This window comes from Dipteris shenzhenensis, chromosome 10 (assembly GCF_047967505.1).
Source record: "Dipteris shenzhenensis isolate YYH24624 ecotype China chromosome 10, Dip_SZ_1.0, whole genome shotgun sequence".
In the NCBI taxonomy this organism is placed as follows: Eukaryota; Viridiplantae; Streptophyta; class Polypodiopsida; order Gleicheniales; family Dipteridaceae; genus Dipteris; species Dipteris shenzhenensis.
This window is the reverse complement of record NC_141605.1, coordinates 7,861,481-7,887,250: the sequence shown is the minus strand read 5'-3', so window position 1 is coordinate 7,887,250 and position 25,770 is coordinate 7,861,481. Positions and strand designations below refer to the sequence as shown.

General features: G+C 45.2%; 1 protein-coding gene across 5 annotated transcripts in view; it reads right to left on the bottom strand.

The window, feature by feature from the left end:
* LOC147897351 (B3 domain-containing transcription repressor VAL2-like) overlaps window positions 1-25,770 on the bottom strand; it is a 95,082-nt gene that overhangs the window by 5,583 nt on the left and 63,729 nt on the right. For 4 of the 5 annotated variants that reach the window (XM_087379998.1, XM_087380001.1, XM_087379999.1 and 1 more), the window contains 3 exons: window positions 25,257-25,324; window positions 24,323-25,152; window positions 5,080-5,261 (listed from right to left, as the gene is read on the bottom strand). In XM_087379998.1, coding sequence (XP_087236124.1) covers window positions 5,190-5,261; window positions 24,323-25,152; window positions 25,257-25,324 — 970 coding nt within the window. In that variant the 3' untranslated portion in view covers window positions 5,080-5,189. The remainder of the gene's footprint in view (window positions 1-5,079; window positions 5,262-24,322; window positions 25,153-25,256; window positions 25,325-25,770) is intronic. The other variant, XM_087380000.1, reaches the window with a different exon arrangement.

The window sequence follows — 25,770 nt, the reverse complement described above, 5'->3', positions numbered from 1 at the left end:
ATGCACATTATCCTTTGCTTCTTCAAATGTCTCACGCTCCTCCTCATCAAGAAGAGTACCTGCATAAGCTGATTTAACTGAAAGAGCCCCCCCTGTGTGCCTTATTGCACTACGAGTCCTGCCAGGCAATGGAGCCTCAAGCTTACTCTCCCTGAGAGTCTGAAGCAACCAACTCAGGACTATTTTGGCTGCGTGTATCTCCTAAATTTCTTGCCTGACAACTTCATCCACACCCTGAGGTGGTACTAAATCAACTGGGGGCTGAATCTGAACATGTGGATCTGGGGGAGGTTGCTGTAAATTCTGAGTTTCAACGGGGGAATCAAATGCTATAGGAAGCATCCCCTCAAACACATCATCTGAAGAGGCTGGAATCTGAAATTCAGCATGTGTATGTGCGGAATTTTCAGAGAATATAACATCTCTACTAACAAAAATTTTGCGTGTTGTAGGCATAAACATAGGCACCTGTAGTGTTAGTGCCTTTTAGGCCACATAGGACACTTAGTCCTATGTGACACCTAGGACACTTAGTCCTAGGTCTAAGTACTTGTACCTTGTACTCCTCCTTTTCCCATTATCTTAGTTTGACGTGACCACGTTTCTCATCGACCCTTGTACCTTGTACGTGCTCTCTTTTGTCTCCATTACCCTTTTCAGTGGTATCAGAGCCCAGATCTGCTTTCTGCGCCACTTTTCCGTACTGTCTGTACACCCGTATCTGTACACCTGTACGAACGTCCGTACAGATATGTACAGATCCCGTACGCTTCCTCCAGTTGCAGTCCCAGGCTTCCAGCGCTCTTTCGTCGCCAAAACGTGCTTTATTGCTGGTTCTAAGCTGAGGCGACTGCTCTAGGACCTTGTTCCAGTTTCTTCGTGGACCATATCAGCTCTTCGTGGTTAGTTCAAGGCCTTTCATTGCTGGAAATTACTTCGAACTGCTTCTACACTAGACGCCTACCAGTCACGACATATCTAGAGGCTGTTCCAAGGGTGCCTTGCAGCTCTACACTCAGTTCGAGGCTGATTTGAGGCATTTCCAGCCCTGCTACTGCTGCCTTTTCATCTCGAGCTGCTGCTACAGCCCTTTATCCAGCTCCATTACACTTACAGGTGGCCCTCTCAACTGGGCGACTAACTTGGGATCCATTTCCCACCAGATTTGAGCTTCAACCTTCAGTGGCACTAGAAGGTGGCGACTTACCTTCTCCAGAAGGCATCTCCTCTCCAACTACTCCCTTGAAGCTTCTATTGGCTGCTCCCATCTCGTGGAAGAGTGTACTTGCATTTGAGAACTTTTTCCAGCAGATTCAACTATCTTTTGCTATCCACAAGCTTCTTTGCTGATTTTTTACTATTTTTTGACAGTTTTTACTGTCAAATCCTAATTTCCAACAGAAAATTTAGGGCTTTTTGACATCTGGACCTTCAACCTGTCAATACAATACTTTGGACAAGGTTGACAACTGAAATTCTTCCAAAAATTGAAGTTTTCAGTTAATTTCAGGTTCAGGACTGTCACATTGTGCCACGTCATCACTCAGGTCAACAAAATTTGGGGCTTTTGTGTTGGAAGCTCAATTTCAACTGGTATGTGGGATAGTAACCCATACTTTTCCAGTTTCAAGCCTTGAGGCTATACATTGGATCAGATTATCATACATTGGGTCACATTTCCCCCCAAAAAAAAAAAAAAAAAAACAGCAAAATTTGGGGCTTTTCTGCATTTGCCCTCTTTTTGGCCTATTCCAACACCCCCCCTCAAGCCACATTTTTTTGGTTGAGGTCCTAGCTTCCAAACTCACAACTGTGGCAAAACTCCCTCTTATTGGGAGGTCACCCATCCCAATGCTAGAGGTTCCCACAAATTGGTCTAGCCATTCGCACACCAAAACCTTAAGGTGATAGATGTCGTCCAATCTATCCAATTTATGGAAATCTCTCTTAACAAGGCTAAGGTTCAAACATAGTGTTGCATATCAAGCTAGTTCTCACTAGATGCATGGATTGCTTGTCCAACACTATTTGGGTTGAGTAAAGGGACCAGTAAGATCCTAAGTGACCAATTGAAATGGTTGATTAACAACAATGCTATGAAGTAGGTATATAGGTTTGGTTCTCAGATCTTTACATTGTTGACACTTGAGGCATTCATGACACAAATATGTCCAATAGAAATTTTCACATAGAGAAGCCAAAACTTAGTGTGCAAACCTAAGTAGCCAAAGACATGACGAGAGTGATAATATTGGACATAATTGTTGATGAGTGTAGTGGGAATGTGTGATGAATTGCACATGAATTGTTTGCACAATAGTAAAATAGGTTGTATTTGATGAGACATTTTCTTATGATAAGGCAAGATGGGATGCAAGAGATGCAAATGCACATTCATGTATTGCTTTATCATGCAAGAGAGCCATTATTCCACACATCCGGTCTTGCAGGACAGCAAAGGATGCTTGGGACGAATTGGCTTCTCTCTATCAGATTAGCAATGAAGCACGTGTTGCATATTTGAGAAGGCAATTACAAGAAGTCAGAATGAATGAAGGTGACTCTATGGATGCATACCACAAGATCAACCTCTTGCTGCCCAGACAAGATGAGGGAATAGACAGATGCATGGTCACTTTCTTGATTTTGCACTCCTTGCTACAGCTTGCAATGAAGAGCCTTTATGCCATAAAGATGCTTTTGACAACAAAGAGTGGATGGATGCAATGAGAGCTGAGCTAAAATCTATTGCCAAAAATGACACATGGGAATTAGTAGATCTACCTCCTGGCAAGCATGCCATTGGTACCTTGTGGGTCTACAAATTAAAAAGGAAATCTCAGGCTGAAAATCAGACTCTGTTTGTGGCTGTGCATCGCCTGCTAGTGGCCGAGTTGGAACCTCCACGGACTGCTGACTTGAAGAAGGGATCACAATCATTAGAAGCAACAATAGTGGCCTGTTTTTGACAGCCCAACGATGGCATGACAATGTTTTCAGCAAAGACATCTCTATTGATAATAACCTTGCCAGTACTTGGCTGGTATAACTATAGCCTTTGCTTTCTGAGCTGTAACCAATAAAATCGCATTGAGTGCATTGTCCTCAAGCTTATGCCGTGACTGAGATGGAACATGTGCACATGCAAGGCATCCAAACACTCTCATGTGAGAGATGTTACAACCTGTCAAAGCCTCATAGGGACTATCAGTCTTCAATGCCTTGGTGGGTGACCTGTTCAAGATATAATTGGCACACATAACGGCATCCAACCAGAATTTGATGGGCAAAGACTTACCCTTCATCATGCACTCTGTGCCATGTCCATCACAGTTCTATCTTGCGTTCTACAACACCATTTCGTTGTGGTGTGTATGGCACTGTACACTGATGTATGATACCACAAGATGCTTAAAAATTTCAGCAAACTCTCAGATATACACTCTCCCCCTATCAGTGCAGAGTTTTTGCTTACATTCTCAATCATAGCAAGGAATTTCTTAAAGCAAGCAAAGACATCTAACTTGGAATTCAATGTATAAAGCCAAGAATGACATGTGAAACCATCCACAAAAGTAACGAAGTATGAACACCCGCCAATAAATGCTGTCCGCATAGGACCGGACGCACATCACTGTGATTTGAATGCAACTTACGGGATGCACCAACACTTCCATATGTAGGGAAGCAAAACTGATGCATTGCCCAGGTAAGCATCCCTCACAAGCATGCTTAGACAATGCATGCATCTTTGGGAGAATAACCATATTCAGTGAATGCAATCTGAAAGTGCTGCAGTGTCTCTCTCTTTCATAGTCATCAAGTCTGTATAGACCCCTAGTCAATTTTGCAGTGATGACGATAGTGCTGCCATTTCCAAGCCTTGTCAACACCATGCCAGAAGATCCTAATATTGGCGTAACATCAATATTAGTAACAGAAGTAAAACATACCCATTCGCATCCACATGGCAGGCTACAGCCAGTAAAAAGTTCTTGGCATTCTTTGCAGCTATCAGGTTCCTATTAGTCAAGTCTAAGTGAACTATCAGATTCCTATTGCTTTACATCTCCAAGTGATTTAATGGACTGATACGCCTTAAAGGAAACAGAAATATCTGACTGAAAACTCATGGGGAATCCCCGGTTTTAACCAAATAGAAGATACCAAGAGGCCACCTTTGCTGCTTTAGAAAACTTTTATGTAGCAAAGGCCAGAGGTGGCCTCTCAAGCGGCCCCTAGCATCCTTCTGATATAGGCATCATTCTGACATGGTCTGACAGGATGCTACAAATTACAATAGAGTGTACAAGAATCTCTCCTTTGCTAGTTACCAGATTAAGTCTTTGTATTCCTATCAAAAAAATTATGGCCAGCACCTTCTTTATAGAAGTCTCCCTCTGATATGACAAAAGTCCCATGGGCATTCAGTCCATTGATAGGAAACACACTGAGTTGTCCCCCTCTTGAACTAGTATAGCTCCAAAAAAGAGCAATACTGCAGATATTCCACTGCATTCAAAATTTGCATGGTCGTAATAGAAGCTTGAGGTCACCCACTGTGTTTTCTCTGCCATTCATCTAAAACTGGTATACCTCCAAAAAGGAGCAATAATGCAGATATTCCACAGCATTCACAATTTCCATTGTCATAGAAGATCACTCACTGTGTTTGCTCGTGATCTTCAGCTTCGTATGTACCTTTTCAACATATAATATATACTGGAAGGATCTGTTCTAAGCAGAAATGCTTATTTTGTAACTCAGATACTGGTTTTCATGGAAGCACATTGTAAAGTCTTGTGTCTTCCTAATATAATACTTGTCAAGCATTCAAAAGACACTTGGTGGGGAAAATTAAAATGATCCGTTGGAGAGGAAAGAAGTATATGAAAGCATATCCTAGGCACCATGCAATCATAAGCCATTACATGCATGTAGAGCAAAACAGGATGCACCTCTCCTCTTTATTTCCAGTGACTCTTCTTGTCACAAAGGGGAGGTGACAAGAGTTGATTGGGAAGGAAGTGTTTTTCAAATAATGAGCAGGTGATGAAACTCAGTCAAAGAGTGCTTTACCGTGGTGGGTTGTCGGATTGTAAAGCCGATGCAGTTCTGGCCATCTACTCCTTTATATCAATCGACAGCCTCCTTTCCATTTCAAATCCAGACCTGCAGCATCATTCCGGTCACGAACTTTGGCTAGAAACTGGTAATGCAGAATTTTGGTCCATTACATCCACATTCTGCACGCACCCAGTCTGATAAACATAGGATACAGAATAAGAATGGGAAAGCAGAAGAAAATATAATCAAAAAATGCAGAACCCTAACAGACTCCTACTTCCACACTTGAATAAGAGAAATTCAACCAGTTTGACATATTGTTCTTGCAAAGAAATATACAAAAGAACCAACTATCAGAATCATAACCAATAGAAAGGCATTGCCAAGCATGTCCAAGCAGTAGCGTGTTGAAATTATCATTGACTCATATGAAAAATGACTGGCAAGGTAAATTAATAATGAGTGAATCACGTTATGAATCCAAACACCCCACCTGTAACTGTGGGAAAGGATAAAGTTCAGATCTGGAGAAGGGGGAGAAGATAGCAGAAGATGGGAGTCAGAGGAGAAGGCAGAAGCTGAGAGGGGAAGAATGGGGCAAGAGAAGGAGTAGGAGGTAATTGTAGGACAGGTAGAGTAAGAGATAGAGTGTGTACAGGTCAAAGAAAGCAAGAGAGCTGTGTAGATTAGGAAGTGGAGAAGAGTCATATCAATACGAGAGGTACAATGATTTGTAGGTGGACTTATATAGTCCCCTCCAGATATCCTTTTAGCCGTCTCTAACCCAAAAGCCCTAAACTCATTAATTTGGCCCAATCATGGTCTTCATCACAAGCATCCTCACCCAAAATAAAATTTTCCACAAAATTACAAGTGATGGTCAGACAAGTTCATTGCTTTAAAAAGGCTTAGTTCATCATGCATGCCGCCTGATTTATAAGGACAAGGGATAGGTCACAGAGGATCACTTATTTATAATTACTGGGTCATCCTAGAGGATCACAGCGACGAAAGAGGCACTTGCAGCTCGCCAAGATCATAGGAGTACTGCGACATGATCACAAGATAGCTGGAGGCTGCAAGCTCGTCTGCAACAGTTCACCTACACAAAGGTAAGGGCTATTTTGGTACTACAAATGATTGCGGACAAGCGTGATCATGCATAATCGCATCCCGCTGAGAGAGCCACGGCTAGTGTGCTCTTATTTGGCATTGCTCCAGCCCCAACTCCAATACGTGGCTGGACGACTTGCTTCCGTGAAGCCTCGATTACCGTCTCCATTTTCACTCGCAACTAGCAAGGGCATCCGGGTTGAGAACGTAAGCCGAGTCATATTTCTTGCATTAGCTCAAAAGGCTACAGTAAAGAGACAAGCATAAAAGACAATATCGCGGTTGTTTGTTCACAAACTGTAAGGGAGCACTGTTTATTGTGGTTTGCATTTCATGGTTTAATAGGCACTTTCCATTCAACACAGCAGAGCGGGGGTTTTGAGGATCCAGAATATCTAAGAAGGAGAACGATTCCACGGTTGATGGGCAAGGTCTACGTTTGTGATCGGTGGGGACATGCAAGGAGACCAGCTTGTGGTAGCAAGTTCAAATTGTGGAAGTTTAGTCGTGATCAACAAGGCCAACATGCAATCAGCCAAGTATGGAAGATAGCTCAGGGAAATTGTGGCTAGATACTAGGCAGTTCTTGTGCATGGGCTAAGCACATATACCCAAGTCCTCTAGAGGGAAGAAAATAGTGTGGGAAAAGGCGAATCCAATTGGCTCTATCTAAGCTCTAAGGCATCCAGTATATCTTTGGCAAGCAAGGTCCTATCTGCTCCTACAGGGGTTTCTATCTACGAGTTTATGGTTCCCAAGAGGTTATGATTGTTATATGCTTCAGTGGTCTTTGTATTTTCGACAATTATTGATAGTTATTGGTACATCGTCTTTCTTGATGTTTTCCAATTATGGTGATCTAAGTTTATGTTGGGATTGTGTTTGTTCTCGGTGTGTTTGCAAACATGACTGTGTTCCCAACTATAAAGGCATTTCCAGGTTGCTTTTGCCAGTCCCATCAACGATATATGATGACATCACGGAGTTCTCTAGGCAGAGAGACACCTTCCTCCTTGGTGACTTCAATGTGCGCACAAGAGAGAGACAGATGGGCCTGCTAGATTTTGCATCCAATTCCCTCATAGAACCAGAGTTAGACCCTGGATAGTGAGACACTCAATCGATGCATATGTGACAGGGTATGGGCGACATCTACTTGAGTTGGGGCTGTCCATGACTTGATTACATATAACAACCTCTAGAGATGGCCATCATCTGGCGGGCTCACTTGTTTCCCACACGATGGGGGGACGAGCACAGTGGACTATTTGATGGGTCCATAGCCTTTGCATCGCAAATACACAACTTTATTTGCCTCCCCTCCAAACACTAGATGTTGACCGCTCTTACCTCTGGCTTTTAGCAACTTGGCTACTACGCCAATCACTCCCACACCACCCGTGTCCAGATCCATTTTGTCAGTGCTCTTGATCAAGTTTATGTGAGTCTCCTAGCCCCTAAGCTCCTTACTTCACTTGGAGATGATGGAGACCTTGCCCATGCCTTCAAAACCCTTGTCTCAGTGGCACAAGACCCTGCCACTCGATCTTTCCCCACGACTCTCGATCCACACATGTCCCAGTCAGGAAGATGCCCCAAAACCCTTGGTTCGATGATGAGTGCAGAGAGATGAGATCTCACCTCACGTGTGAGCGAGCCCTAGGCCACATGACGACACACGAGGCGCAACGAGTCTCACGACAACTGGCACGTCATAAGAGGCGGGCTTTCTTCACATACAGGATGGATGAGGTAATCCGATCTTTTCGAGGGGGAGATCCTACCATTGGATGGGGGCTTCTATCCGAGGCAAAGGGCCCTATACTCATCACAGACCAGATGCATGGAGGCTGGCATACATATGTGTGCTCACTCTATGATGTCTCGATGTGCAAGCACTATGTCCTCTATGCCCAAGCCCACTACTTGTCACTTGTTCACTGCACAGAATGTCCAGGCTGCACTCCGTCGGCTCCATAATCATAGAGCCAAGGATCATGAGGAGCTACGGATCGAGCATTTTCCATATGGGCAAGAGGTCTTGGCTCCAATTTTAGCGCAAATGTTCAACCACACTGTATGCCATGGCTTCCCATCCACTTAAAGAACTACCACCATTGTGTCGATACACAAAGCAGAGGATCCCATGGATACTGGGAACTACCGCACTCTTATGATTGGCCACACTTTAGCCAAGATCTACTTATCGATCACGATTCCGAAGACAGCACTCCACTCTAGACCACATCTTCATCCCACGGGCTATCATTGAGGAGGCATAGTCGAGATCCCAGCAAGTCTACGTCTGCTTTGTAGACTTCCGGAAGGCCTTCAACACTTCCCATGCTCTCGTATGATCAGGAGACTTCATGAGAGTAGATTCCACACGTCATGATTTAAGGGGTTATGAGCTTATAAGAGTGTGTCATTTGGAGAATCCGTGCCCCAGGAGGCCTATCAAATTGGGTTGAGAGCACAATCGGCGTAAAACAGGGTTACTTTCACCGACTCTCTTTGGCTCTACATTGATAAGATCACATCCTTCATTGACCACCAAGGAGGTGAGGGGGTCACTGCTGGCTGATTTTTTTAAGTGAAAAAGTAATATATTCCATTCAAAACGAATCATACAACAGGTGGGAGAGAAAGTACTCTATCCCTAGCCTCAACAATGTGGCTAAAAAGCCATGGAGGTGGTCTAAAATGCCACGACATCCCAAAAGGGGTCAAATGAAAAAATAATGAGCAGTCCCATGTCCTCATGAAGGATAAAAGTCTCCCACGAGCTGCCAAAGAGGTGCCTGTACACCACTCCCACTGACTCCTGAGAGTGAAGATGATCTCCGCCCAAATGGAAGCACGGAGGCTCACACTCTTGCTTCCATTTACTACTGGCTGATTTGATGATATAGATACTTCTATATGCGGATGACATAGTCCTCATATCATCTTCAGCAGAGGGACTATAGAGACATATGGAGGCCCTAAAGGTGTTTTGTAAAGAGAGATACTTGACAATTGAGCTTGGAGAGACCAAGGTTATGATCTTCAACGCCTCAGGCGCAGTGCTACATCATCATAGCTTCACTTATCGAGGTGAGCCAATGGAGATAGTGCAGTCTCACACACATACCTAGGGGCAGAATTTTCAGGGGCAATTTTCACGATGATCCATGCAACCAGGGCACGACTCACACGACGACAAGGAGCTTTAGCTCGACTAAGGAGGTAGTGCTTTCTGCCACACTTCCAAGACCCACCAATGAGGCCGACTACCATGTATGCAGCGCGCAATCTATCGGCGACAGGTATCCAAATGGACCGGCTCCCCCCTTCGGTACAGCATGAATGCATCACCCAAGCTGATCCAGCAAGATAAGATTAACCGTATGTAAACTACTTGGTGCTTTCTATCAATTCAGACAACGGATTTTGCAGAGGCGTTTGAATGAAATGATTGCGAGTTGCCAAACACATATACTTGAACTTAAGAGTTTGCAATTAAGCTGGAATTAAGACTTATACAGCTTAAACACAAAGTGACATCATTGGAAATTGCAAAGGGCCAAGACGCCCCCCCCCCCTTATCCAGGCTCATTTTATTCTTGAACATGGAGATACAAGACCAAGGTGCAATGCACCTTCCAAACTGATGAACTCAGTGAAAGCCTAGGACCTGTACAAGGTAGACAACAAAAAGGAGGACTCCAAGCTCAGGTTTCAACTCTTGGCTTGCCCAAACCACAAGGAAGAAGCCTGCAACAATCACCACTTACATCCAACATTAGAGGCAAGCACTAGTTTCTAGAAAGATAGTAGAAACAACATGAAATAGTGCTGCAAATGAGATAAACTTGACAATACAGGCTCCCTTCGTGACTTGACCCTTTTGTAGATGAAGTCCTTGATGCCTCTGAAGCTACCTTGGGTGAGGAGAGTGTGGAAATGGGACTGGAATGAGAACAGCTTAGAAAAACAGCCTGTAGGCTAGAGAGAGAAAGCCTTTATGGAGTGATAGCTGTAGAGAGAGAGTGCCAATGCTCATCCCAAGGGAAGGAATGTAAGAGAGGAGTTGCTGCTGTTCCAGAGGTGCAGAGAAAGGCAGATTTCTGCAAGGGGAAGGGGCTAGAACAGTAGAGAGAGAAATTCTGCAGTAGAGAGAGAAATACTGCAGCAGGAGAGAGAACGGGCTGTGGCTGCTCCAGGCTAGGAGAAGGAGAGAGGATGCTGCTGCTGTTCCAGAAGAGCTGGGAGGGGGCAGATTTCTGAAGAGGAAGGGCTGGAACTGTAGAGAGAGAATGTGCTGCTGTAGAGAGAGAGAGTGCTGCTGAGATGAGAGAATGGCCTAGGGAGAAGCTGGCTGCACCCAAGGAGCTGGAGAGGTTCTGCTGCATCAACCAAAAGGAGAGAGAAGAAAAGTGATGAATTTTTCATGTAGAGAATGAAGGGGAGAGGCCTTCTTTTATAGGCTCAGGCCCCCCCCCCAGGCTTAGAGTGGAAAGTGGACACTTGTCCCAGATTTTTGGTGGGCTGCAGTCCCAAAGAGGACAGCCCACAACCTGCCCCAAATCTACCAGATTTGGGGCCAGACACTTGGCTTGCATACCTTGCCACTTGCCATACATGCTGCCACATGTGTGGGACAGGTGGACTGACCTGCCAGCTCAGATTCCATGTGGCAGTCTGCCACGTGTCACTCCCAAAAACCCTAAAATTTCAAAGTTGTCATCGCACCCACGGGTTCCTAACAGCTTGGACTATCTATTGACATACTCTAAGGTCATAATTGAGCCATACTGAGCTCATTTGTTTGTCGTCTTATCTTGTATCTCCATTACTCTTGGCATGTTGCCAGGCCCACACCCAAAGCTCAGGGAACATTCTCTTGAATGGTTCCTAGGTCAGTATGCAATCTGTGCATTTGATTGGTCCCATGTTTGGGTCCTCACGTGGGGTGTGGTTTCCAGATGTCCCTCTCAAAGAGAGGCCATCACTCTTGTGGGTCACTAATGCCCATAACCCCAAGCAAGGGGGTCCACCCTCAAATGCTAGACCTAGTCTCCATTGTCCGTAACTGAACAGTAGGAAAACATTTCATTTCTTAATAAGCATACTATTGAAAAACAAAAAGAAATAGTACCAAGCAAGTGGATACATGTTGAAGCAGGATGGCATTCCCTTCGTCTTTCATTCGGTTGTCCTCAATTGAAATGCTTCCTCATAAGCATCCAGGATTTCAGGACACTCTTGAAATGTAGCTCTGTCCACCCATTGGGCATCGGTGGATGGGAGCCCTCTGAACTTCAAAAGGTACATCTTGCGAGTCATGCCTCGATGTCCCGTAGTGAAGTTATGCAGAATAATTTGCTCTGGGATCAACAAGATCTCAGTGTCCTCTACTTCAGGTGCACCGTCCAGTGTGGGCTCTTGAGGTGGTTCCCCAATGAAGGGTTTTACCAAGCTTACGTGGAAGACATCGTGGATCTTCCAATGCTCTGGAAGTCTCAATCGGACTGAGACATCATTTATTACCTGCAACACCTGAAAAGGACCATAATATCGAAAGGATAGCTTGAAGTAGATGCGCTTTTTGCCTACTTTGGTTTTTAACCGGGCTTTCTCAAATTTCAATAAGACCCATTGGCCTTCTTTCACAACAAACACCCTCCGTCTTTTATTTGCAGCTGCTCTTTGTTTCTCCTGTGCCTTTTGAATGGCTGCTCGAACCGTGGCATAAGCAGAGTCATAATCCTCCACGAATCGATCAGCGGCAAAGATTTTCTCTTTTGTTTGCATGAGTGGAGTTGGTAAAGATCTACCATATACAATTTCGAAAGGAGCTTTTCTAGTGGAGGAATGAATTGTGTTGTTATAAGCAAACTCCACAAGAGGAAGGAATTTCTCCCAAAAGGTTTGCTGGTCATGCACATAAAATTTCAGCAAATCCAAGAGTGTACTATTCGTAACTTCAGTTTGGCCATCCGTTTGAGGATGAAAAGCTAAGGAGAAACTTAGAAGAGTTCCAAGGTTCTCAAACAAAGCCTGCCAGAAGTTACTAGTGAACTTTGAGTCTCTATCTGATACTATAGACTTGGGCATGCCGTGGTGTCTAAAGATGTGTCTAATAAATAAAGGGGCAACTTCAGGTGCCTTTAGATTCTTTCTACAAGGAATGAGTGGGCTTGCTTGCTGAATCGATCTACTATCACCCAAATCATGTCATGCTTTTGATTGGTCTTGGGAATTCCTGTAATGAAGTCCATGGTGATGTGTTCCCATGGTCTCTCACGAATGGGTAGGGGCTGAAGTAAACCCTTGGGTTTTCCTCTCTCATACTTAGCTTTTTGACATGCGAGACAAGCTGAAATGTAGGCAGCAGTGTCCTTTTGTATGTTAGGCCAGTAGAAAAATTTATGCATGGCTGAAAAAGTGGCCACAATACCCCTATGACCAGCATAGGGTGGGTTATGGCTTTCCTCCATCACTTTAGATCTAAGCTGCTTTGTGGATACATAGTTTGTTCTCCATGAATAAATAGCCATCCCTGATGTGGTAGGCATGATGGGTGCCTCCATCTTTCAAATGTGCCCATGGCTGAGCAAATCTCCCTCATAGAATTCTTTGAGGGCTGTTAGCTCATCATGATAGGGAACTGAAATATGGTGAAGCGTTAGTCTACGAGAAAGGGCATCAGCCACTACATTCTCTTTTCCAGGAGTATATTGTATCTGAAAATGAAATGATTGCAGAAAGGTAGACCATTTCATATGTCTCTCTCTGATCATAGGTTGAGTTAGAAAATATTTAAGACTTTCATGATCAGTTTTTACAAGAAAATCTATCCCTAAAAGATAATGTTTCCAAAGTTTGAGAGCATGAATTACAGCTAAGAGTTCTTTTTCATAGATATCATATTGAAGTTCAGCATCTCTTAGCCGTCAGCTTTCAAAGGCCACAACATGACCATCCTGGGTAAGAGAAGCCCCAAGGCAATCGCCACTGGCATCAGCTGCTACTAGGAATGGTTTCCTTAAGTCAAGAATGATAAGTACAGGAGCTGTAGTCAAGGCATGCTTTAGAGCATTAAAAGAGTCCTTTTCTTTTTGGGTCCATCTGAACTTCAGATTTTTCTTAGTGAGATCATGTAGAGGGGCTGCAAGTTCAGCAAAATGTCAAATAAACCTTCGGTAATATGAGCTTAGGCCTAGAAAAGATCTTACCTCATGGGCATTCTTCAAGTCAGGCCACTCTACAATTGTCTGTATCTTGGCTGGGTCCATACGAACACCTTCCCGTGAGATAATGTGACCAAGATAGTGAATCTCAGGAAGAAAGAACTCATTTTTCTTCTCATTGATGTGAAGAGCATTTTCAGCTAAGATTTGAAATACAATCTTTAGATGCTCCTTAAGCTCTTCCTCATTCTTGCTGAAAATGAGGATGTCATCAAAGAAGACGGCAGTGAACTGTCTATAGTTCCTGAACAACCGTTCCATCAGCCGATTGAACGTGGTTGGGGCATTGGTAAGGCCAAATGGCATTACCATGTATTCATACAGCCCAAATGTGGTTCGGAAGGCTGTTTTATGAATGTCCTCAGGTACAACTCATACCTGATGGTAGCCACTCTTAAGATCTATGCGGCTGAAAATTTCAAATCCTCCTAAACGATCAAAGATATCGTCTATACGAGGAATCGAGAAACGATTCTTAACCGTCTGTTTGTTTAAGGCTCTATAGTCTATGCACATCCTGAAGGTTTTATCCTTCTTTTGGACTAGTAAGACAGGAGAGCAAAAAGAAGAACTACTGGGTTGGATCAATCCCTTGTCCAAGAGTTCTTGGACTTGCTTGAAGATTTCATCTTGTTGAGATTAACTAACTCTATATGGGGGTCTATTTGGAGGTGAAGACCCTGGAACTATGTCAATTTTGTGATCCTCTGGTCTCTCAGGAGGGAGGTGACTAGGAAGTTCCTGAGAGAAGCAACTAGAGAATTCCTTAAGGAAATCTAATCTTTCTTTTGTGAGAGGATCTGACTTTTCTTCACTTGGTTGCTTATCGCGTACAAACACTAGAAAAGAACATACTCCTTTCTTAAGCAAATTGGGCGATCGTGCATGACTTACCATAGGAATGGTGTTTCTTGAAACTCCCGCTGTAATGCTCACATCTCTACCCTTATGTTGGAGGGTTAGAATATTCTTCACATAATCGATTCGGGGGTTGACTTGCTTATGCCAGGGCATTCCGAGAATTACATCTGATCCTTGAAGTGGTGCCACCGTGAAGGGTAGATGATCCAAGTACCCCTGGATGTGTACCCGAAGCTTGCCGATGATGGGGTATACCTTCTCTTCTTTTCTAGCTTTCTCTTTTTGTTCAAGGGTCAATGAGGACTTTGACCAAGCCCGGGCTGCCATTGGAGTTATTTTCCTTTTCACCCCAACGGTGGTACTTGTTTTTACTGGTCCCTCAACCGGCTTCACCTGCTTGGTTTGGCCACTTGGCTGCGAGACACTTGTCTTTGAAACCCATTTCCTCGGAAATCCCCCTTTTTTCGGGTACTCATACTGAGTCCCTGCCTGCACAAATCCACCAGATCTGCCTCTGGCGTCCTCATAGTTCAGGGCTACTGCAATAGATTCATCTAATGTAGTCACATATTTAGCCCGAACTTCCATTTTGATTTTGTCGTTCAGTCCATAGATATAGTCTTTTAACTGAACCGACATAGGGAGAGGGTCTGTTATTTTCATGACACATTCCCTGAATTTGTCAGTGTACTCTGCCACTGACAGACTCCTCTGACGAAGATTTCTATAAGCATCCCAAGCTCGGGACTCTTCATCAGGTGGGAGAAAGTGTTTCTTGAATTCAGCTTTAAACCCTTCCCAGGTGGTTGGAGCAACTTGATCCTTCTCTTGCTTTATCCACCGTCTGTCCGCTGCCTCAATAAACAGGTGTGTGGCCTCGCGGATTTTCTTTAGATCGGATCTAATTTCACAAATGGCGAAGGCTTCTTCCCACTTGTGTAACCAAACCTCGATCACATCAAAGCTGCGCTCGGTCATCCGACCAGCGTACTTCTCCGGTCTATAATTAGCGATATTAGGCACTTTGACCCTTGCGCACTCTAAGGAATGTATACTGGGCTCTGGCTCTGCTAGAGCTTTGCCCTTATCAATTCTAGACGGTCTAGCCGACAAGGCTTGCACCATCTGCTGGTTCATAATCTGCTGTAAAGCATCCTCTAATATCGAAATCCTACCAATCAATGTAGGTGCTGCATGATGTGACATCTGTTGTGTAGACTGCACTCTAGACTCACTAGGATTCACCCTTGAATTCTGCCCTTCTGCCTCCATAGTTCCACAATGGAAAATGGGAGGGGGGGGGGTTTTTTTTTTTTTCCAGTCTTTTCTAAAACCCAAATAACCAATATATACACGCTTCACTTTGTTCTGCTTTCCTGGGGTTTTTTTTCTTTTCTTTTCTACGGTACAGAAATAACTGCATGGAAAAAAAACTGCATGGAAAGAAAGGGCTCCCTGGTTGTTTCGCAACGATCCCGGCTGCTCTTCTCAGACATACAGTTTCCCTTCGAAGTTCCTTCCAAATAGGCTGTGCAGAGGCCTTAGAATGCCTCGCAGGCGGTGCTTCTGTAGATCAGATATGCGGCTATTAATTGACGTAACGCCTTCACGTTACGTAGACTATCATCCCGCTCCAAAATCATATATTGCCAGGCATGCGCGTCGCTCGTCTCTACTCCACGCTCGTGCTTCCACGACCCATCTCTGCTTGCCCACAACCAGCCAACCGCCTTACAAAGGCTAGGCCTTGTGGCCACAAAGCCAACTATAGACCGGTATAGTCACCAAGGCTGAAGCCTTGCAACCAGCCCATACTCGAGGAGCGGAACAGACAGATTCATTGTGCGACGGCCAGTAGCCCTCGGGTCTTCACCAAGTTCTTGCTCGAGGCGATCCAATCTGAGCACGTCACCCAACTCGGTAGACACCCCAACAACACAGTCGAGAACGCCGTCAATTAGGCGTCACCAGCATCTCCGTCGATCTCTTCTCCCAGGCCACCGCGCAACGCCTCACGGTGATCAGCGCGTCGCCTACGCCAGTCGTCGTAGCAAAACACCAACCAAAAATTGATCGTCCACCTTTCCTTCACAGGTTTCGTCGTAAATCACGAATCCCCTTTCATCCTCTAACCCTGGCTCAGATACCAAATGTCAACGATTTTATCTGTCAACGATTTTATCTGTAGCTTGAATCTCTTTTCCTACGTTAAAGAAATCACGGGCGATGGCTATATGTTATTCCACCCAGCCTATTCTCATGGATCGTAGATCGTCCCATCTATACGTTATTTCATTCATACTTATCCATGAGACCCTCATTTCCCTAGATAGTTCTCCTTGCCAAATGTCATCATTATTGCCTCTCCACTTGGTGCACCTTTTTTTTACCCCTCTCTTGGGGCACATTAAAAACCACTTGCCCATTGGCATTATTGCACATTTAGGTGCACCTAGGCTTTAGCACTCAGAACTACCTAGTCAATGCCATTCCACCCTCACCTAGGACCTTGGCAGTTACTTCTCTTGACCATTTCAATTACGCACATAACTATTACAAAAGTTGGTCATCTAAGAGAAAATGCCCACCGATCTATCCGAGGTCATGCTATCTCGGCTAGACCATAACACTTATACAGCTTAAACACAAAGTGACATCATTGGAAATTGCAATATGATTGAGGGGCCAAGACACCCCCCCCCCCCCTTATCCAGGCTCACTTTATTCTTGAAAATGGAGATACAAGACCAAGGTGCAATGCACCTTCCAAACTGATGAACTCAGCAGAGGGGCTTCAGAGACACCTTGATGCACTATAGTCCTTTTGTGAGTCTCATGATTTCAAGGTCAACCTAGGTAAAACCAAGGTTATGATCTTCAATATGTCTCGAACCGCCATGCACAAGGAGCAGTTCGCATTTGATGGGTCCCCTGTTGAGGTAGTTTCATCATACACTTATCTTGGTGTCGTCTTTTCCGGACCCATCTTCACTATGAGACCCACGATGCATGCACGTCTAAGCAGAGGATATGCTTCATTGGCTGGACTAGAGAGGCAGTGCTTCCGCTCTCACTTTCAGGATCCACGCACCAAAGGGTTGCTTTTTGACTCCTTGGTCCGTCCAGCAGGGATGTATGGCAGTCCATGCTAGGGGCTTGACTTGTCGGATACAGAGTGGGTCAGGGTGGAGCGGCTACAGATTCTCATGTTATCACAGATGATCCGTGGTAAGCCATCCATTCCTCACCAGATCATTCGGGCGGAGTTTGAGTCACCCCCATTACAGCTAGATGCTGCATTTCAGGTCATCACATATCTGTACCGAGTCAGGGAGTATGGGGATTACACCTCTGGGCGTAGCAGGGTACCATGGCTAGCATTGTCCTCTTCTATGGCACTTCCAGTAGGGGGAGACAAGAGGTGCCGGTATGCACGCACAGAGAGATGGTTTGAGGGGCTAGGGCTCCACATGGACTAACTACCTCCATTCCAGTATAGCATGGATGCTACGTTCTCTCCCCTCCTATCACACGAGGTCAACCAGGTTATCCATGAGGATCTACTACAGCTACACACATTCCGGACTTGGTTGGGCCCAAGTAATCTTCCAGTGAAGCTGGGCTTCTACAGAGATCACTTCTTACATATCACAGCGGAGGGTTGGGCCCGAGTGATCTTCCAGTGAGGTTGGGCTTCTACAGAGATCACTTCTTACATATCACAGTGGAGGGTTTCATTGATCCACCAGGATACACGCAGATTCACCTACCCCACTCGTTGAGGATCTCTCTTGGGCAGTTCTGGGTCTCTTTACACAAACTTCATATCGAGAGCAACAGAGCAAAGCGGTTACCCAGGGAGAGGCGCATATGCACACTGTGTGACATGCAGAAGGTTGAGACAGAGGAGCATTTCATCTTCAGGTGTCCTGTTTACTATGAGATCTGAGGGCGTTTCTATTGTCTCTTCGGACATAGTTATGGGGTTTTGGCCCGTCTCCTCTCCTACCCAGACCAGCGGTATTTGGCTGGTTTCATTTATGAGATACTTAGATACCGCGAGAGATTACTCTCGCGGTGTTACTCCAAGCACAGAGACAAGAGCAGACTTCTTTCTCAGAGCTCTATCACGGAGTTCTTTCCGCCAGATCACATAGACCTCCACGAGACGAGACCTCGACATGACCGTGACCCAGAGCCAGTGACCCGACAGCTCAGACAGAGGGTTGACACACAGATCATACTTGGGGACATCCCCTCCTTGTTTAGGGTCGGAGCCCGACCGACGGGGGTCACAATGGCCCTGGTTAGACGCAGAGCTACGACCAAGAGACGTACCAAGATTGCACCCTTGATGGGCCGACGCTCTATTGCTGACCTCATGCCTCCACTGTCTCATCCATCCTGATTTTTCGCTGTTGATGATGAGGATGATGATGTTGATGATGACAATGATGCTGAGATTGATATATAGTCGACTATCCACATGACTATGTTGTACTATGTTGTACTTAGGACTTAGTACTGCCATTTTGGATGCTCGTTTAGTAGCTCCACTACCACAGCTCATTGTATTAGGTTTTTCACAGTTTCATAGACCCATCGGTCTTCCGAAGACTTTAATAAACTCTCTTGATGACGATGATGCTGAGATTGATATATAGTCGACTATCGACATGACTATGTTGTACTTAGGACTCTCTCTCTCTCTCTCTCTCTCTCTCTCTCTCTCTCACAGCATTCAACCGGTATCCGTCGCCTCAGCACGCTCTGCCCGTCAAGTAGTAGCCCTGCCCACTCTGCTCGTCGCCTACCCTTTGGTCTCTCTACTGCTTCAGCAACTTTAGCTGCAACTAGCAACGTAGCTAACTCACTAGCTAGCTGCGCCGCTAGCAACCAGCCAACAGTGCCACCACCAGCAGAACCGCCACTAGTAGCAATTCTGCTACTCCTCGTTGGTCAATTGTTCTCTGCCCCCCCCCCCCCTCGGCTCACCTCGCAGCAAGCTCCTAGAGTCTCTAACCCCGAGTTGGGCTAAACCCCCAGCCCGCAACCCGAGGGTTAGGTTTAGCTAGGGGGTTCTAGAGAAATAGAAGATATGGAATGGCCTACCCTCTCCTCCAAATCTGCCTCAACTATCGGGACTCGGTACTCTCCAATTGTAGCCATGACACCCTCTCCATATGCACGCAATTACCAACAAGAAGGGTCCAAACGCCCCATCATTGGGCAACATGAACAGATTTATTATTTGCACAGGCAATCAGAGAGTTAACGCTTGCGCTGGCAGAAGTACAAGCCCGACTTCAAGCTCTAGAGGGACCTGCTAAGCAGGCAATAATTGTTGAGGTTGTGAACTCATGTAAGATTCTCCTCCTCCTCCTCAACTAGTCTCTACAATCAAAGATATGGCTCATACTGAAGTACAATCAATCAAGAAAGAAGTGATTGAGGAGTTCAACACAAAGGCAAACAAAACTGATATCCAAGAAGAGATCAAAGAACACGAAGCCAGACACGATAATGCATTGAAGATTAGAGTGGGGGGGCTCCCTGAAGGATGGTTCAAAGATGATGACTCTTTCAGCATGTCAAAGCTGCCATGCCTAATATTGAATGGAAGGTTGATGATGATAATGATGATGATGATGATGATGATGATGATGATGACGACGACGACGACGACGAATATCCGACACTCCAGAGGACACGTTATCCTTACACTTAAGTCGCGAGATTTACGGATCAAGCTCCTTCGACAATCTTACAAGTTGAAAGGGACCAACATATGGATAGCAGAGGAACTTACACGAGCTCAATTGAAGAATAAGGCAACGGAGTTAGCTAAAGTCAAGACTGCTAGGATGGATTGAAAAAGGGCAGTTTACCGTGAAGGCATAGCACTTATCAAAGAGTTTAAATCCAAACCAAAAGACTCTCAGTCTCAAACTGATGTATGGCTGATTACCCTGTGAGACTATTATGTAGGTACTCTAAATAATTGGGGTTGCTTTTGCACTCCCTGGGAGCTGCCATATACCCTCCCTAAAGCAGATGTACTAGATGGTTTTTTTGCTTCCCCATAGACTTGTTGGTCTCCTGAAGAGTTCAATCACCTCCTTGAGGGACATAACAAACTGGCTGATTTGCTGCATAAAGGGTCACCTTCAGCTTTAGGAACTTTTGTGTATAAGCTCTTCAAGCATAGGAATCCACCTGAATCCTAGAAGGTGGTTTCTCTTTCCACCCTCCCATCTTCGGGAGGAGCTTTCATGTACTTGTGATATTGTATTGCTCAGGTCCCATAGGCCGGTTTTGGTCTTCAGAGGACGATAATATATTCTTCTTCTTCTTCTCTCTCTCTCTCTCTCCCCCCCCCCCCCCCCCCCCGCTTTGAAGGCTCTCCTCTACCAAGCTCTCATTAGCCCTCCCGTACACCCTTCATCAGACCCACCCATCAAACTTCCCTACATCCCCGTCAAACCTTTGTACATCCCCATCAGACCTTCGTACACCCCCGTCAGACCAGTAGTTCCAGAAGCCCCCTAACCCCTAGCTAGGCTGAACCCCTAGCCCAGCCGGGGCGGTTAGTTTAGCCCGAGGTAGCAGCAGACATGGCCAGCAAGGAGGAATGGTCGAGCCTCTCCTCGAAATCCCCTCCCTCAACCCCAACAGCCCCAGCCAGCAAGGCCTGATATGCCACAATTGCAATGATGACACCCTCTCCGTATGCGCAGACCCGATATGCCACAGCCAAGACACCCTCTCCATATGCACACACATACGTACGAGGAGGTCTGGATCGACCCATAATTGGGCACCATGAACAGATTTTTGATCTACAGCAGCACGTAACAAAGTTAAAGGTGCAACTGGGAGCTACAATTCAGGATCTTGAAGGACCTTGCGAGCAGGCAGTAATTGATGGGGCTGCAAAGTCTTGCAAGGCTTCCCCCCCTACCGCCCCGCTAGTCTCTACGGTCAAAGATCTAGTTCACACTGAAGTACAAACCACTAAGAAGGAAGTGATTGTGGAGTTTGATACCAAAGTAAATGAAGCTGACAGTCAGGAAGAGATTAAGAACACACAGCTAGACGTGATAATGGCTTGAAGATATTGGGGGACTTCTGAAGGATGGTATAAAGAAGGACTCTTTCAGTGACACTATAGCACATGTCAAAGCAGCCATGCCTAACATTGTTTGGACGGTTGACAAGGGTGATGATATCGATGATGATGATGAAGCCATACCAACTTAAATCTCTCAGTCTCAAGGTCATGCTATCTTTACGCTCAACTCACACGATCTACGCACCAAGCTTCTCCGACAATCTTATAAATTGAAAGGGACTAAGATAGCTGAGGAACTAACACGAGCTCAACTGAAAAATAAGGCAACGGAATTAGCTAAGGTCAAGACTGCTAGGAAGGATGGAAAATGGGTAGTATATCGTGGAGGCATAGCAATCATTAAGGAGTTTAAATCTAAGCCAAAAGACTCTCAGTCTTAAATTGATGTATGGATGATTATGTTTTTCAAGCTATAATGTAGGTACTCTAAATAATTGGAGTATCTCGAGGATAGAGGAGTATCTCATGCAATGAGGATTGCCACTGATTAGCTGTGGGTTTCATCCCACCAGCTGAGGATTGAGGCAGGGAGAGCAGCGGGTATACCTAGAGAGCAGCGGGTCTGCACACTATGTACGCTGGGGGCGGTTGAGACAAAGTAGCATTTTCTTTGTGTTTGCCCAACCTACTACGAGATTCGGGGACGCTACCACTGTCTCTACCTAGAGGGGAATGGCTTCGGTCCTTTGTCACGACTGATCCATTTCCATGATCAAGTCTGTATCAGGCTTTATCTGATGGAGATGCGGCAACACAAGGAGGCACTTCTACAACAGATCAGAGAGCAGCAGGGGATGGTCAGACCACTACAGGACATAGAGGGTGACCGGGCACAACGGCACATCACAGACTTCTATACATTTGAGTAAGTCCTCGGACACAGTGGAGTGGAGGAAGAGGAGCTAGCTGATATGAGAGCAAGCAGCTGGCACAGTTCTGCCAAGAGAGGGGCGCAGAGGCCACATGTGCGACAGAGAGCCTCCAGAGTACACTCTATTGAGGTCCGACCTATCACAACTTTCCTCAGGGGAGACGACAGAGACGAGGGGTCACTCTAGACACAACCCAGAGAGTCCAGAGAGCGAGGAGACCACGCCCCCCACCGCAGCGCGAGACAGCTCGACAAACACAGATACGAGATATTTTCGCAGCCCACTAGAGAGCCATCACTACACCAGGCTTCGCTTTCGTCCCAGCACTTGGATAGATTGATTGATATGATTATGATTATGATTCTATTAGCATAGATTAGTACTCAGCAAGGGTCCTAGTGTACTCGTTGCTTCAGCCCAATGAGGCTTGTATGAGTTCGCTTTTCTGTGCACTTTGTCCCATAGGCCCGCGAGGTCTCCCGTGAACATTAATATATCTTTTTTCCTTCCTTTCTTTCTCCCCACTTAGCTCCACCCCTCCGCCTCTCTCCCGCCTAGCTCTCCGCCTCTCTCCCGCCTAGTCCTTCGCCTAGCTCTCAGCCTCTCTCTGCCTAGCTCCACCACTCCAGACAGCGCCCACAGCAACAAGAGCGGCGGCTCACACAGCAGCAGCAGCAGAGCAGCACGGCGGCACCAAGGTCAAGTCACGGGGAGGGGCAGATCCGGGGAGCAGTTCACCGGCCTAGGGGGGGCAAAAGCAGGCCACTATCAGCCCCAGACGGAGCTGAGGCTCAGTCTGGGGTGTTAGAGACAGCGAAAGGGCCCCCCAAAATACTCATAGGCCACCATGGAGCTCTCGAAGGCCTCCATGGAGAAGAAATATGATATCTCAACTCCTATCTCGACACCTACAACGAAGAAACTCTCCTTTGCTGCCATTACTAGTTTTGTCCCGACTCCCTCTCCTTATCATTTGAACTATCAAAGGCAACGCGGAAAACTCACAGGCTTGAACCTACAGGAACAAGTTTACTATCTACAACAAGAACTCAGAGAGACTAAGGCTCGACTCACCTCTCTGGAGATGAAAGTTTTCAATATGGAGAACAAAGGAAAACATGAAATCATACAAGAAGTATTACAGATATAAAGTGAAGCAGTGCTCGAACCAAAGCTGGTAACCAAAGTACAAGACTTAGTTACCACTCAGGTCAAATCAGTAAAACAGGAAATTACAGCAAAAATGGACAACAAAATCAACACATGAGATGTTTATGAAGTACAGGAGAAAAGGGCCAGCAACAGCCGGATTCTACGCATAGGAGGATTACCTATGGGCTGGCAGGATGGGAGCATGGCTGAAAAGCTGGAACATGTCACAAAAGCAATTCCCCAAATTGAATGGGACTCAAAAGATATGGTTGGTGTCCTCCAACAAGGGACACAAGCCCAACTAGTTTTGAAGGACAAGTTAGCAAGAAGGAAAATTCTCAAGCAAACCAACAAGTTGAGAGGCACCAAGATATGGATTTTAGAGGAGCTCATCCCGACTCAGCTCAAGATGAAAGCCACAGAATTAGCCAAAGTGAAGGAAGCTCGCAAGGAAGGCAAATGGGACTGTTTACAGAGATGGGAAAGCATTTATTAGAGACTTCAAATCCAAACCCAAAGACCCTCAGTCTTAAACTGGTGTAATGAAGGCCACTTTCTCAAACATAGTATTAGAATCTAGATGTGTGCTATAATAGCTTCGAGCTGAGATGCCATGTGCCTCCTCAACCCGCTGGTATATCCAGACATTGTAAGTCATCTAGGTATATGTGCTTTGTCCCATAGACCCTCCCGAGGACGTTAATCTCTTTCTCTCTCTCTCTCTCTCTCTCTCCACATGAATGCATGTCAAGAACCATTACTCATATCTGCAGCAGTTTTGAATTTGTCAAAATCTCTGCAAGCATTTTTGAAGAGATGGTAGGCAGAAATAGATTGAAAAGTCAAGATCCCATTTTTCAAAAAAGATTAGCATGAAAGGGGGAAAGAACCTGAGTAAGTGCGGTAGAACTGCCCAACTTGTCTTGAGCAAAACCCAAACTTTGGTCATCTGAAGGTCTATCTGAGGTCAGGACAGCAGACTGGCTGCTAGTATGGCCATTCATCACTGTGCTCCCAAGATTGCCAGAAAAGGGCACGGTTGGATTTATCAACTGGGTTGAGCATGAGAGGTTAGATATTCCTTGTTGCTGCAAATATCTTTCTAGCGGATAGTTTGCAGTCTGAAATAGCATCATCATTGTTACTCTGCTTGCATCTTTACAAGGTTCATCATCTCGCTCTGGTTGGCTGTTGAGGTCGATTCCTGCTTTCCCAATCACATGTTCCTCTCCAGTACATTTTGTCTGTGGAGGATAAGCTCCTGAAAGAGTAACATTTGGAGAAAATCCGTTTCCATTGGAAGGAAAGTGGTTCATCTTAGGTATGGCAGGGGGATATGTGGCCGTGAAGTTTCCCTTCATTGTTCCATTTTCAGAGATAGAATGTGTTTCGCTGTGTGACTTCGTTCCACTGTTTACGTCTCCTTCCTCTTTGACTTCTACTTTCTTCTTTCGAACGCTTTCTGATTCCCTCTCTGTCTGTTTTTTCTTCCGGCGCATCATAAGGGTCTTGAATCTCCTCTTCACTGTCACACACACATTGCACGTACAAGTCGGCTTGTGCTTTGGGCCCTTACCACTAGGTGGCTGGATGCACACAATGCAAGTGCAACCAGGCCTGTGCCGAGGGTGCTTGGTTGTAGGAGCAGGAGATGATGATGAAACCTTATTCTCTCCCAATGTTGCAGCATTAGCAAGGGCCTCGAGACCAGAAGGAGTCTCTGCAATTTCTTGTTTTTTTAAAATTTATCCATACATGGATGAAAATTTAAGAGGAAAAGAGTTCCATTCTGAAAATAGCAAAATGTGTTTTCAGAACTATCACCTTTTGTGTAGCATGATACGCTATCCACCTCCTCGTTTTCTAGTTCTTGAGGGGCAATACATGTGTTCCTGGTAACAAAGAAGTAAAGTCTTGTAATATAAATCTATCAAATGAGAGAAGAATCTTAAATCTGACTGAATTTGATTCCATAAAGAAAAATTTTGAAAAACTCGTAATATAGCCTCAGTTTAGAAAAATATAGTTACTCAACCCTCAACAAGAGATGCTAGAGGTCATAGAAACACAATGCTTTTTATTGAACTTGGTCCAATGGCCATTTTAATTTTATGAATCTGTTGTTTTGACGAGACACATGGCCTATATATTTATAACACGTGCTTTACATCCTTGTTTTGAGGCCTTCCTCACATTTGTTAATCTGGATTCCATAAACAAAAAATTTGTAGAGCTTCCAGTAGCAGCATAATTTTAGATTAGAAAAATATAGCTACTAAGTCCTCAAAGAGAGACACTAGAGGTTACAGAAACACCATTTAGTGAACCAGGTCCACTG